Genomic DNA, 14,709 nt, shown 5'->3' with positions numbered 1-14,709 from the left:
CAGTGTCTTTGAGGCAGAGGCTCTCATGCTCGGGGTCGGGAAATAAGGAGCGTAAACGCAGTCCTAGAAGCGGGCGCCCATGAAGCTGTAGGCCTCATGCCCAGGCACCCAGAGGGCAGCACAAAAGGAAACCGCGGGCCCCGCTCCCTTCGCCGCGGCAACTCACTCTTGCAGGGTCTCCACCCCCTTCTCTTTGTACTGCAGCTCCTGCTTCATCTGCGTCAGCTCGCGTTTTAATCTGGAAAGCTGAAGACAAAGAACAGGTTTCTCGAAAATTGCTGTGAAAATGACTCCTACAGTTGTTATCACTGTCACCGAAGTTTCTGCTTAGCTTGCCATTCACGGGATCATCTACTCTTTCCAGGAGCTTCCATTCACATGCATAAAACAGCCACCCTGGCCCGGCCGGGTGGCTCAGTGGTTGAGCATCGACCTATGAACCAGGAGGTCACGGCTCGATTCCCTATCAGGGCACATGCCTGGTTTGGGGCTCCATCCCTAGTGTAGGTAGGGTGTACGGGAGGCAGCCGATCAATGTTTCTCTCTCATCATTGGTGTTTCTCTCTCTCCCTCTCCCTTCCTCTCTGAAATCAATAAAAATATTTTTTCATTTAAAAATAAAATAGCCCTGGCCGGTTTGGCTCAGTGGATAGAGTGTCAGCCTGTGAACCAAAAGGTCCCGGGTTCGATTCCGGTCAAGGGCAGGTACCTCAATTGCAGGCTCCTCCCTGGCCGGGGCCCTGGCCAGGGCTCATGCAGGAGGCAGCCAATCGATGTGTTTCTCTCACATGGATATTTCTCTCTGTCTCTCCCTCTCTTCCACTCTCTAAAAATCAATGGGAAAAATATCCTCAGGTGAGGGTAAAATAAAATAAGATAAAATAATAAAAAATAAAAAAAATAAAATAAAAATAAATAAAACAGCCGCACCGGAAGAACTGCCTTGCTTACATCCCAAAGTCCCAGCACTTCCTGCCCACGTGGAAGCGCAACGACTTCCTCCTCACGGTATTGATTAGGCCATTACAGTCAGCAAACTGTAACGCTCTGCCCATCTTCCCTGTACCTGCTCCGCACAGAGCCACGGAGGAGGCCCCGCAGCTGCGAGCGCGGTCTCCTCCCATCGCCTGGGGCTTATTCGACAGATTCTGGGACCCGCTCCAGGCCTGCGTTAAAGCTGGGGCGGGGGGCGGGGAGCTCACACGGTTAACCAACTCCCCAGGGGCGTTTCTGAGGTGCATTGGAACCTGAGACACATGCTTCGGGGACCCGGACACCACAGCAGGAGGCTTCATTTCCAAGGTGTCTCCCGTGTTTAGATGCAAATGCAACAAAACGGAGCGCTCCCCGGACCAGCGAGACAAGGGGCTGAAGGTGGGAGGCGGGAGCACAGGTGACTTTTTGTTAGACGGGCTACGGTTTTAAAATGAAATAGTTGCCCTCCTATTGGAAAAGAGCGGAGAGTACAAACAAATATAATAATAATCCATGAAAGGAAAATCTTATTAAAATGTGAGTGTTAGACACGCCGACCTCCCGAAAATGAACCATGATCAGCGACGGCACCTAGAAGTCCATACGGGCACCGTGTTACTCACCCTATCCCGGCGACTGGCTATTTCTGCTTTAATTTGGTGTGGGTCGTACTTTGTATTCGTTGAATATCCAGAGAAGGCTAAACAGAAGGAAAACATTGCATTTTAGAAAGGATCCTTTCAAATAAATAAACGCACACAGACAGGAACTTCTGATTCTCCACATTAAATGATTGAGTCTCGGCTTTACAAGTTGGTACTGGCTCCTAAAGAATCAACACTTCCCCGCCTCGCATCTGGGTGTTTGATCTCTGCCTGAGGCCTGCCTGCAGGAGCCCACGTCTAAACAGATGCTGCAGGTAAAGCCGTGTGCTGACCTCCACGGCACACTGCGCGGCCTAACCACCGCATGCGCACCAGGAGGGGAAGGTATGATTATGGGAAATTGCTCTTACTGTGCAAATAGTACACACGCTAGGAATCATTTTTACTTTCCTCTGAAATGCCCACACCGCCCCGGCCGGTGTGGCTCAGTGGTTGAGCGTTGACCTATGAACCAGGAGGTAAGGGTTCGATTCCTGATCAGGGCACAGGCCCAGGTTGCGGGCTCGATACTCAGTGTGGGGCGTGCAGGAGGCAGCCAATCCATGATTCTCTCTCATCACTGATGTTTCTCTCTCTCTCTCCCTCTCCCTTCCTCTCTGAAGTCAATAAAAAATATTTAAAAATAAATAAATAAATGAATGAATGAATGAATGAATAAAATGCGCACACACGGGAGTCTCGGGAAGGATAGAGCTAAAAAGTCAACTGTGGTTCTTGTCAATACAAAAGATGTTATTTTTATTTTCGTCCTATCCACAGTCCCCAGATGAACAATTTTTGACGTAAGAGAGAGAACACATACTCAAGATCTAGAAAATGAGAAAGACAGCTTCCTAGCACTGCGCCTGCGCCCGCCAGGCTGAGGGAAAGCTCCGCTTCCAGGCTGCCTGCTGCGCAAACTCCAGAGAAGCCCCCCCATCCCCACCCCCACCCCCACCCCCGCATCCCAGCAGCCCGTTGCTGATGGCTGTCTGGCTAAAGCGCATTGCAGGGACGTGGGTTCTTAAACGGAGCAGGACACGAGCTCTAACCTCCTGCTATGACACGGCGTCACTACAAGCAGCCGGTCACCTGTGCGTGGTGTGCAGCGAGCCCCTGCGCATGGCTAGTTCCTCATGCTTCCGGGTCCTTGCTCCGAGGCTTCTGAAGCCATCAGCTTTGGGGGGGCAGTGACTTGGTTTCTGTCCCTCCCTGAGCGTGGCTTCCTGTTGGTGGCTTCGGTGGCTCCAGGATGCCGTGTTTCCTCAGGCTCTGCTCTGCTCCCGAGTCCCAGTTCCGCCTGGGGCTCCGGGGGGAGAGGGGGCACCTGACAGCGTCAGGGTGCTGCGAGTCATCTGCCTCTGGGTCATTCCCATTACCGTCACCTGCTCAGAAGGCCCACCTGCAGGCGGGTGACCCTCTTTCACTCCTTCGACCTGGGGTCCAAAGGCTGTCATTGAGATCACTAGGTGCGCACGTCTAGAAACTAGTTCAAAACCAAGTCCTGACTTTCTACTGGAAAGGATGGCTCAAGGCCAAATGGCTTCCACAGCAAGGTTATTTAACCCCAACAATACTCCCGAAGTGACTTTGAGCAGTTGGTATCTCCTTTAAAAAAACACACACACAGTTCTGTCCAGCCAGTGTGGCTCAGTGGTTGAGCGTCAACCTAGGAACCAGGAGGTCACGGTTCGATTCTGAGGCAGGGCTCATGCCAGTGTGGGACCTGCAGGAGGCAGCCGATCCATGATTCTCTCTCATCACTGATGTTTCTCTCTCTCCCTCTCCCTTCCTCTCTGAAATCAATAAATATATATATGTGTGTGTGTGTGTGTGTGTGTGTGTGTATATATATTTTTTTAAACAGTTCTATGGCAAATCTCCTATGTAAGCCCCCATCAGTCAGAACGCTGAACCACTGGAATCCACTGGAAATAAATATCAGGAGGAGCTAAGTGTTTGCCAACTTTATGTTCTTATATTTCCAATCGTAATCTCTCCAGACATGGAGTAAAATGTTTTTAAAATGGAATTCTTTCTCAGACGAAGAATGTCTATTTCCAAATCCTGCCGCTTCTATCTTGTCTGACTCTGGTTTCTCTGAAGATCGGCGATGAATCATTCCCACAAAATCTCCGCACTCGGCTTCTGGGACCGGCTTCTCAGACCTGAGCTGCAGGGGCTCCCACTTGGGACCCAGATGACATGCTCAGGGGCCGAGGCTTTGCTGACCCCTCACGTCCCCTGTGTCAACTTGTCACCTTCCAAGTGGGGGAGAGCCTGCCGACAGGCACCGCCCGGGATCGTTCCCATCGGGGGAGAAGCAAGCCCGCCCCCCAAGTCCAGGGAAGCTGACCATGGCCACCTCAGTGCCAAGGCTCGCAGCTCGTGGCCACAAAACTTGAAGTGCACTTGGGAGGCGGAGCAGGTCCGATTGGACCAACACATGGCAACCTGCCCCCCTCTCCTCCCTAAGTCGCAGCACCCTGACGCTGTCAGGTGCCCCCTCTCCCCCCGGAGCCCCAGGCGGAACTGGGTCTTGGAAGCAGAGCAGAGCCTGAGGAAACACGACATCCTGGAGCCACCGAAGCCACCAACAGGAAGCCACCACCTGGAGGGGACTGCTTTGTAACAACGCACTTCCCTGCCGCGCAGGCCCATGGACGTTCATCTCTGTGCGTTACAGCTGAACCCACCTAAACGACACACTAGGTTTCACTTATACCGATACCCTTCGTGTTACCTTTGCTACAGCCTCTGAAATTAGAAAATTCCAGGACCGAGATGAGGGAAAAGTCCGCTCGGGTACCTAAGACGGTGAGTACATCTTATCTTCAAACGCTAAGGGGAGTTGTGAACACTGGCGCAGCTTTTAATAATATAATTCAATTTCTACAAAGTCTCAGGTCCTCATGTCTGCCAGTAAGTCTAATGGAATCCATTTCTGGAGTCCAAGAAATAGCTCAGGGCTCCAGCCCCCATTTGTAACAGCATGCGCTGTACATCATTCAGAAAAAGCACTACCTCCCTCTGTTAAGACATGTCTGCAATCTCGGGTTTTACAATAAATACCAGACTTTCACCTCCGAAGCTTTCTTCTCTCTTGAAGCGCTGAGTGGGCAGAGCTATTAAACAGCTTAAGGAGTCCACTCAGCTATACACATTGTTTTGGATGATATAATCACAAGGTTTTAGTTTAGTTGGACCACAACAATGTAAATTATTGTACCTTGCTATTATAGGGTGCCTTTCACACTTATTTCATCTATTCTCATAAAAATCTGGGTGAGCGATGATGATTATGCCCCCCACTTTAGAGATTAAAGACTGAGTTTGCAGTGACTTGATCTGCATTATGCCATTAAGTCACAGGGGCACTTGTGTCTGGAACTTGGGCTGCTACGGGTCAGCTGTCCGCCATCCTTTAATCAGATTAGCTTTTCCGACGTAGGAAGGAATGGCCCTTCGGCTCCCCAAAGCCCATTGCCCACGAAGCGAACCAGACCTGTGTTTTTAACACTCAACATGCTGCAGACCGCAGTCCTTATGGTGGATTTCCATTCCCAGGGTACTGAAAGGGGGAACTGTCTGTCTGTCTGTCTGTCTCTCTCTCTCTTCCCCACACAGGCCTCCTCGGTGCTGTGAGAAGCGCAGGTCACACCCCAGGGGGATGAAACGCTTTCAAAGACCAGTAGCGCTTCTTCAAAGACACCCTCTGGACAGCCAGCTCCTGAGACCAGGTGCGCCTCCAGGCTCAGACTGGAGGGGCTGCTCCGGGGAGCCAGGGGAGACTGGGGGAGAGGAGGCAGGCCCCGACAGACTCCGCGCTGACAGGTACTAATTACCGGAGCAGCGATAACCAGGCCAGCAAAGGAGGGCACAACATTTTTTAAAAGGCACCATAAGCACAGGATCAAAAACCTCCAGCCCGCTCGAGACCCACAGAAGCAAGCAAGAAGCCACCAAATCGCAATCAGGAATCCCGTCTAGAGCAGCCGAGGGGATTATCTCTCAGTAAACATGTGGGCTCCGCCACAACCTTCTTGCCAACTAATACCTGTGGAAAATGCTGTGTGATCCATTTTCCTCCGGCCTGCTCCAACATGCTCGCAGGAGGGAAAACAAAAGGCTAAATGGATGGACTTTGGCCCTCATCCTAATCTAGATAGCAGATGATGAGAAGCCCTTTAGCAGAGAACCAAAGGAGATAGTCTTTGTGGGAGGGCCTTGGAGCTTCAGAAAGAATGTTGGCAGGACTGATGGCTGATAAGGTCAAGCTTCACCACCACCTAACTCAGGAATTCAGGGTGGATCAGCACTTTCCCAACAGAGATAAGGCCGGCTCTTTCCCAGCCACCCAGAGAGACTTGGTGTAGGCTTCTGGGAGCTCCTAGGAGCCAGGGTAACAGAGAGAGCCATGTTCCTGCGGCTGAAAGAGTCCATCTAGACTAGTGGGTCTCAACGCTCAGAATCACTTGGGGAGTAAAGACTGTCTGGCCCCCCTCACAGCCAGTTCAACCCAAATCTGCACCCAGGCAGCAGCAGCTTCTACAAGCCTCTCGGGAGACTGTGCGCAGCCGGGCAGCGTGGAGAACCACTGGTGTCGCCCAGGGACTGCGACACTTTCTCTGCGAAGGGCCAGTGTTTTTGGCTTTGGGGGCCATAGCGTCTCTGTCTCAACTCAACTCCCCCCGTGTAGCTGCTATAGACAATAGGTGGGTGAATGGATGTGGCTGTGTTCCAATAAAACTTTATTAACAATACCCTGAGTGGACAGTACTTAGCCTGTGGGCCATCCGTAATTTGTTGACCTGTGGTTCAGACTATAATTTACCCCATGCAAGAATCCCCTCCAAAAGATGCTGCAAATGGTCCTATACTTCAGCTCAACACATCCGGAGGCTAGAGTTTCTCAGGAAGAATGAATGAAAACGTTAACTCCAGAAAAAAAAAGTTTCTGAAATAACGAATGTATTCAGCATAAAAAGAAGGCAAATAGCCCTAACTGGTTTGGCTCAGTGGATAGAGCATCAGCCTGTGGACTCAAGGGTCCCAGGTTCGATTCCGGTCAAGGGCATGTACCTTGGTGGTGGGCACATCCCCAGTAGGGGGGTGTGCAAGAGGCAGCTGATCGATGTTTCTCTCTCATCGATGTTTCTAACTCTCTCTCCCTCTCCCTTCCTCTCTGTAAAAAAATCAATAAAATATATTTTTTAAAAAAAGAAGGCAAATAGAAGAACATGTTAGCATGAAGACAGTAGGAGAAAACTCTACAACATGGAGTTGCAGAAAACGTACTGGGACTGGGTACAATAACCGCTAGCTCCCCGGTTCACACAAATCGAGTCGGGTTCTTTTAGCCTTATGGGGACACGCATGCTCAAATCTCCGTTCCAGCAAAGCTCCTAAGTCTGCTTTGGTCAGGGGCAAAATGACCTAGATACTCTTAGATACCAGATGGTACCATATTAACACCAGATCTTTTCTCTCCAACGAATGGGGTTTTGCTCTGGTGATTCCCATAACCCGGGGAAATCTGGGAAGAGTGTGGGCAAGATGCATTTCCCCCGCTCCCACCCTCCTCTGTCCCCTTCTGCTCCGGTACTGGAAATGGCTGTTCCAGTTCCTTCTTCCGTTCACCATCATGGCCTCATTCCCCCTACAATCAGCCATTAGGGATAAATCGGGTCCCCACCCTTTAGTGTGTACCAGCACCAGGTGCTACCTTTAGGTTAGCAACCCTACCGTGGGCCACGGGAAGGTCAGAAAGCAGAAGGTGCTCTGCCTTCCACTTGCCCCATGCAGTGTTGCAAAACAGTCCGATGGCTTGTCAACTTACGACCGGTCTTTATTTGCAGATCACTTGAACAATGGGAGGGCAAGGGGTTCCGAAAACCCCATCGGCTCTGTGGGCCGCCCCTGCCGTGTCCAGGAAAGAGTACAGAGCACTGAAGGCTACATGCACAACCAGATCTGGGTTCAAATCCAAGTTCTACCATTGGCTGGGCATGTAACCTTGAAGAAGTAATTCAGCCTCTCCAACATTCAGGTCCTCGTGTGTCCAATGGAGATAACGCCACGTGCTTCACAATGCTGCTATCATAACCATGCCCAGAACACTCTAGTTCGCTAAAAACTGCCTCTCTTAGCTTAAGTTATCAACAATGAAGGAATTGTGGGAAATGGGCCCAAGTGTTATTCTGTTCCTAGGACCAGAGCGAGGGCGCGCCTCCCCACTTTAAATGACTAGCACTGAGGGCGAGCTGGGCTGTGCGGCCTGTGCGGCCGATTGCAGCCCCGGGATGCTACAGATCCTGCCGCCGGCAGCTCCCGACGTGAGCCCAGACCTCTATAGGTGACATCTGTTAGATCTGTGGCCGGCAAACTGCGGCTCGCAAGCCACATGCGGCTCTTTGGCCCCTTGAGTGTGGCTCTTAGGCCAGCTTAGGAGTACCCTAATTAAGTTAATAACAATGTACCTACCTATATAGTTTAAGTTTAAAAAATGTGGCTCTCAAAAGAAATGTCAATCGTTGTACTGTTGATACTTGGCTCTGCTGACTAATGAGTTTGCCGACCACTGTGTTAGATCATGATGATTCAAGGCAATAGGACCACCGTCTTGAACTTGATCCCGTGGCCAAAAGTAATTCATTTGAGTCACATCTAGGAGTTTTTCTCATTGTAACTGGCAGTTCAGATTAAATGGCAAATAAAAGAGCTTGGGTCAAAGCCCCAGGGACAGCAGCAGCCTGATGAACCGCTTGGGTTCATTCGAGACTCCATTCGTGGGCTTTGGCCCAGGACCCGGCAAGACCCACTGGCCTCTCCGGCCCATCAGGCAGACAGGCCCGATCTGGTCTCCAGGGCAGCCCGCACGCGCAGATGCGGAGGTGGCGTCTGGGCAGGGGCCCGTGGTGGTCGGGAAGTGGAGTCTAAGGGGCATGTTAGAATTTCAAGTGGACGCCACAGTCATCTGCTTCCTCCACTGAAGGTTTCTCCGGACGCCACTTCGAAGACAGCATCATCGGAGCTGCTTTTCTCCCGGGCATCCATCAAACCCCGTGGAGCACGGGGAGGGAGGGGACCCAGTGCGACTCCCCACTGGCCCCAGTGTGAAGGGGGTGCACAGCCTGGAAACCGAAAACTGGCTGCTGCCCTGACTGGTGTGGCTCAGTGGACAGAGCGTCGTCGGCCTGCGGACTGAAGGGTCCCGGGTTCGATTCCAGTAAAGGGCATGTACCTTGGTTGCGGGCACATCCCCACGAGGGGGTGGGCAGGAGTCAGCTGATGGATGTTTCTCTCTCACTGATGTTTCTAACTCTCTATCCCTCCCCTTCCTCTCTGCAAAAAAAAAATCAATAAAATAAATGAATGAATGAATGAATGAATGAATGAAAACTGGCTGCTGAGGGATGTCCCGGCTCCACAGGACCACAGGCTCCGAACCAGGCCCGAACCCTCTCGGTACCCCGAGGCTGGGCGGGCTCCTCCCTCGCTCCCTCCGCTGGGTGTGCAATCTGCGGGCTACAATAGGTCCTCCTCCATTTGCACTCACAAGGGCTCCAGTCCCCAAGCTCACTGGCTGCCCTGGCACAGGAGCCCACAGGTAAGACACACCGTCTTCCCTAGGCGAGTTTGCCTTCTCTCCCTGGCATTCTTGGAAACACTGGCTGGAGAGCCTCTTTGGAGACCTAACCCCAAGGGACCACGGGACAGGTGAGGTGCTACTGGAGGAAACTCCGTTGGGTTGAATCATATGAAATGACCAACGTTCAGCCCTTTTGAAGCGACAGAAATGACCATTTTATACGGTTCAACCTAGCTTCTCCCAAGCAACTTTCTGAAAGGTGGAGAATCGCTAACTCGGTGTTCTCAGAAACAGTGAAAAGCCAATACTTCCACCACACGTGACTCCGAGGCACCAAGGCCACGGGCTGCCCATCCTATGAGATCAGTTCAGGGGGGCCATACGCTGGGCCATAAAAGTCATCTTACAAGATTTCAAAACACTGAAATCTTACATAGTGTCCTCTCTGACCTCAATGGAATTAAATTAGAAATCAACAACGTGACATCTTTAAAAAGCCCCAGCCACTTATTTTCACAGAACCCAGGGGTCAAAACCTAAATCACAAAGGAAATGAGAAAGCATCCTGAACTGGCTGAGAAGGAAAACACCAGACTTTGAGGGATGCAGTTAAAGTGACACTTCGAGGAGAATTTCTACCTTTAGAGGCTTTGTGAGAAGATCAGCAAGGTCTGAAATCCATGATCTAAGTTTTCGCTTTAGGAAGCTAGAAAAAGGAAGAATAAATTAAAGCCAAACTAAGTAGAAGGAAGAAAATAAGAAAAGAAAGCAATAAAGTAGAAAATAGACAAGAAATGGGGGGGAGGTAAACCAAAGCCAGGTCATCGCAAAGATAAATAGAGCCGATAAAAGCGTAGCTCCACCGACTGAGAGAAAAAAGAAGGCACGGATGATAAATATCAGGAATGAAAGAGAGAGGACCCCACCGCAGGACCTCCAGGAATTAGAAGAATTATAAGGGAGCTTTGCGAAAACTTGACAAACTTGACTAATTCCCTGGGGGCTGATTCCAGCTCCTGACCTGTTTTTTAAACTTTTATCGGAACAAGCCACACACAGGGTCTCTGGCCGCTCCTGCAGGGAAACAGGGCTGAGCATTGCCACTGAGACCATGCGGCCCACAAAGCTGAAAATGTTTACTCTCTGACCCTTCCGAGCAACGGTTACTGACGGTCAGATGAGATAAATAGACAGATTCCTTGAAGCACACCAATACTGGAACTGCTTCAAGAAGAAACAGAAAATCTGAACAGACCCGTACCTCCTAAAGGGACCGATGTTGTGCTCCCAACATTCTCACAAAGGATTCCGGGCCCCAGTGGCTTTTCTGGTGAATTCTATCACATGGCTCCGGAAGCACTAATGCCAGCCCCGCACAAGCTCGTTCTGAAGAGCGAGGCGGAGGGAACACGTCCCGATTCATTCTGGGAGGACAGTGTTATCCTGATACCAAAATCCGAGAAAGACATTACAAGGAAAGAAAAGCTGGAGATTGACAAAGAACCCAGCCTCTGAAAGCTGGCAGGAAGGTGACTCACTGCATTCTGATGGGCAGTTAAACAAAACCAAAAAAAACACACACACATCTAGGACATACCAATATCTGAAGAATGAGAGAAGACAACCTGGAAACCACATGCCACTAGACCTGAGGCCCTGCATTCTCGCAAGGCGAGTGGTCAGCGGCCACGGTAAATTCCTGTTCCGGGTGGGGGAGAAGCCCGCCTCTGTCTTCCTCGTGCGGCTTACTCACCTCCCACAGCAGCTGCAGTGAGAAAGACCCGGGGCCCCTCAGCCCTAGCTCCGTTCTGGGTAAAAGCTCTGACCAGGTCCGAAGGTTCAGAGCTGGGCCCTGAATGCCTGGCACTAAGGCCGGCATGGCACAGGTAGGCCTTTCCACGTGTCCACTAGACTGCGGTTTCCAGACAGCAAAAGCTGCTGCTACCAACTCCAACATTGTCCCCCAGCTCCCCGCACCCAGGCCAGCCACGCCGTGCGCGCCCGTGGCGGCTGTGAAAGGTGGCAGCTCTCCGGGAAGGGTCTGATGGGTCAGCGTCAGAATGCCTTGACTTGGAGGCTGGGCCTGGTTGGTGCAGTACCCAAGGATCTACTGAGCACAAGGAAACGGGGCCTCCTCCGCAGCCTCCCAACCAGACAGCGTGTCCCTCCACGGACCCCAGTGTATGTCCCTCTAGCTTGAGGGGCAGAGAGAGTCCCCTGATTCCCTGCGTTATACTGAGTTCCTCCACCCTCGGCAGCGGCCCGAGAAAGGACCCTACACAGAGACAGGGACTCGACATGGGGGAAGGTTCCCGATCTTTCCATCCGGGATCAACAGAACCATGGGTGGCTTTCCCGAGGCTCCGCGAAGGCCTTTCCCACGCCGCCAAACACGAGGCTGTTCGTGTCACTCCCTGCAATTGGTTTATTCCCCTCGTCCCCACCTGAATGGAAGCACCAGGAGGGCAGGGGCCTTTCCTCTGTTAGGCGCCACTGTATGCAGTGCCTAGGCACAAGGGAGGCACTTGGTGTTTGCTACAGGAGAGGCTAGCGCAGTGGTCGGCAAACTGCGGCTCGCGAGCCACGTGCGGCTCTTTGGCCCCTGGAGTGTGGCTCTTCCACAGAATACCAAGGCCTGGGCGAGTCTATTTGGAAGAAGTGGCGTTAGAAAAAGTTGAAGTTTAAAAAATGTGGCTCTCCAAAGAAATGTCAATCGTTGTACTGTTGCTTTTTGGCTCTGTTGACTAAGGAGTTTGCCGACCCCTGGGCTAGCGGATGAGCCTCTGACTCCAGGGCAGCACACTGGTGACCTACAGACACGAATAGGAAACTCTGAAGCTGCCTTGCCCGAGTGAAGTCTGGTGTTTGCAGATAACCCAGCAGAGAAATGGCTTTGGAAGTCACATGTGTTAAGCGGACGCGTCAGTGAACTCACAGCTGGCGTACGAGCGGCTGTCGTCCTCACACATTTTGTGCAGATGCTGGAACTCCTCCTGTGCCAGCTCGAACCGCTGCTGCTTAATCTGGTAGATTTCTTTCTTGGCATTGAGAGCCTCCTGGGCTACCACTAAGTATTCTTTCAACATCCGCTCCTGCTCTCGCCTCCACTGCTCTCTGGGGTCCTCGATCTGGGTGAGCTCTGAAATTAAAAGCAGAAGACGTGAGTGAAATAAAACAGACACACACACAAAGAATGTAAGGGACTTCAAAGTCAGATCTTTAGGTTGACCAACAGTCAGGCGGCTATGGCACTAGTGAGTACGAAAAGGAATGACCAGGCCCTATCGGGTTTGGCTCAATGGATAGAGCGTCGGCCTGTGGACTGAAGGGTCCTGGGTTCGATTCCAGTCAAGGGCACATGCCCGGGTTGTGGGCTCAATCCCCAGTAGGGGGCGTGCAGAAGGCAGCTAATCAATTCTCTCTCATCATTGATGTTTCAATCTCTCTCTCCCTTTCCCTTCCTCTCTCTGAAATAAAAAAAATATATTTAAAAAAAGAAAGACAATGAATGACCAGGAGGCACGCTATGAAGTCTACATAACAAACCCTCCTACAGTGTGGATCATCTTCTATTTTTATTCTTTTTATATATTTTTTTAATTTATTTCAGAGAGGAAGGGAGAGGAAGAGATAGAAACATCAATGAGAGAGAATCATGGATCGGCTGCCTCCTGCACACCCCCTACTGGGGATCGAGCCCGCAACCCGGGCATGTGCCCTTGACCGGGCATCGAACCCTGACTTCCTAGTCCATGAGTCGATGCTCAATCAGTGAGCCACCCGGGTGGGCGAACACCATCTTTGCTTCTCCACCAGGACAGCGCCGAAGTAACGCTGAGTCCTTCGCCCGAAGCAGAGCTCATTCTCGGGGAGTGCCCTTCTGTTCCCCAACCAAACCATGACACCTTTGCATTTGATCATGCGGCCCCTGCTCTGCCCACCAGGAAACCCTGTCCCCTTCCAGGTCCCTTTGCAGAGTCACCTTTTTCCGAAGCCTTCCCTGCCTCTCAGAGCACATCCGTCCCTATGCAGTGGCTGGGACTGCGGTTCCCACGCTGAGCACGTAACTGTTTCTCTATTACTTGGTTTCCCACATAAAGCACAAGCCCCCAGAAGGCAGGCACGCAGCGTCAGCCATCTTCATATTCTCAGGACCCTTCATCGGTCTGAAACCCGGAAGGCCATCAATTGTTGAATGAGGAACAGGAGGGGCAGTCTGCTCCGAGGACAGAGGGCCACAGTCCCGACGGCAGATCCTTAGACTAAGCGGGCAGGCTGAGCAAATGGACAAGACACCCCGACTCGGGAAAGGCTAGTGGAGGTTTCAACAGAAGTAAGAAGTGGGAAAGGGTGTCCAAATGCCCAGTTCCCAGACTCTGGCGGCTGTTACAAGGCTGACATATTGATAAATATATGCAGGCTGCTAACAGGCAAAAGAAAATAGGGGAGCGTTCATAGGAGAGAACAGCTGATCAAATCCTCCACCCAAATCCTAAATAAATATGCAGAATCCCAGCCGGCGTGGCTCTGTGGTTGAGCGTGGACCTATGAACCAGGAGGTCACGGTTCGATTCCCGGTCAGGGCACATGCCCGGGTTGCAGGCTCCATCCCCAGTGGGGGGCGTGCAGGAGGCAGCCGATCGATGTTTCTCTCTCATCGTTGATGTTTCTACCTCTCCTCCTCCCTTCCTCTCTGAAATCAATAAAAATAAATACATTTTAAAGAAAGAGTTGGGTTCTCAGAAGCAAGTGTTCTGAATGGGGTCTTCGGCCCCTTGTGTACAAATTATTACAACAACAATAACCCTTCTTGCTCCTGGGGGGAAGGTGGGTTCCCTGAAGGTCCCAGAGGGAAGAGGTGGGGACCCGCGTGCCCCAGGTGCTGGCCCATCCCAGCTGTGCTCAAGGAGGCGTTCAGAAAGTCCTAATGTCTAGAGTGTCCCGTGGAGTCCCTGAGGGAGGAGACTGGGTCTCACTTTCCCCGTCCCCAGGGCCCGGAGTGGCCGGCACAGAGACGCGCTCTCTGACACCTGCTGTGACTCAGCACGCAGACCAGCCGCGCCGAGCCGGGGGGCATGGAGGAATGAGCAGGCTGAGTTTACAAGAGACGAGCCAGAACAGGTCCCGGCCCCAGCGGCAGGCAGGCAGGCAGGCTTTCCAGAAAGATTGTGTAAGGCAGATGCCTATGCTGTTCAGTCATACCGCCGGGCCCCAGGAGGCCAGGGCCTGCGGGTGAGGCCTGGTGTGCGCAGGCCCAGAGCACAGAGGCCTGGCTGAGCAGCCCTCGCCTCTGGGAGTGGCCTTCCCCTGTGGGAACTGCCCTCCCCTGTGGGAGTGGCTCTCCCCTGTGGGAACTGCCCTCACCTGTGGGAGGGGCCCTCCCCTGTGGGAGTGGCTCTCCCTGTGGGAACTGCCCTCACCTGTGGGAACTGCCCTCACCTGTGGGAGGGGCCCTCCCCTGTGGGAACTCCCTCCCCTGTGGGAGCTCCCAGCAGCACC

General features: G+C 52.2%; 1 protein-coding gene across 1 annotated transcript in view; it reads right to left on the bottom strand.

The window, feature by feature from the left end:
• The window catches only part of WWC3 (WWC family member 3), a 115,343-nt gene that overhangs the window by 55,846 nt on the left and 44,788 nt on the right, over positions 1 to 14,709 (bottom strand). The window contains exons 3-5 of the mRNA XM_054720307.1: positions 12,146 to 12,349; positions 1,599 to 1,675; positions 167 to 246 (exon numbers count right to left, since the gene is read on the bottom strand). Coding sequence (XP_054576282.1) covers positions 167 to 246; positions 1,599 to 1,675; positions 12,146 to 12,349 — 361 coding nt within the window. The remainder of the gene's footprint in view (positions 1 to 166; positions 247 to 1,598; positions 1,676 to 12,145; positions 12,350 to 14,709) is intronic.

The sequence above is a fragment of the Eptesicus fuscus genome, chromosome 1, assembly GCF_027574615.1.
Source record: "Eptesicus fuscus isolate TK198812 chromosome 1, DD_ASM_mEF_20220401, whole genome shotgun sequence".
NCBI classification, from domain to species: Eukaryota; Metazoa; Chordata; class Mammalia; order Chiroptera; family Vespertilionidae; genus Eptesicus; species Eptesicus fuscus.
The sequence above is the reverse complement of the archived record's forward strand: the minus strand, read 5'-3'. Positions and strand labels throughout refer to the sequence as shown.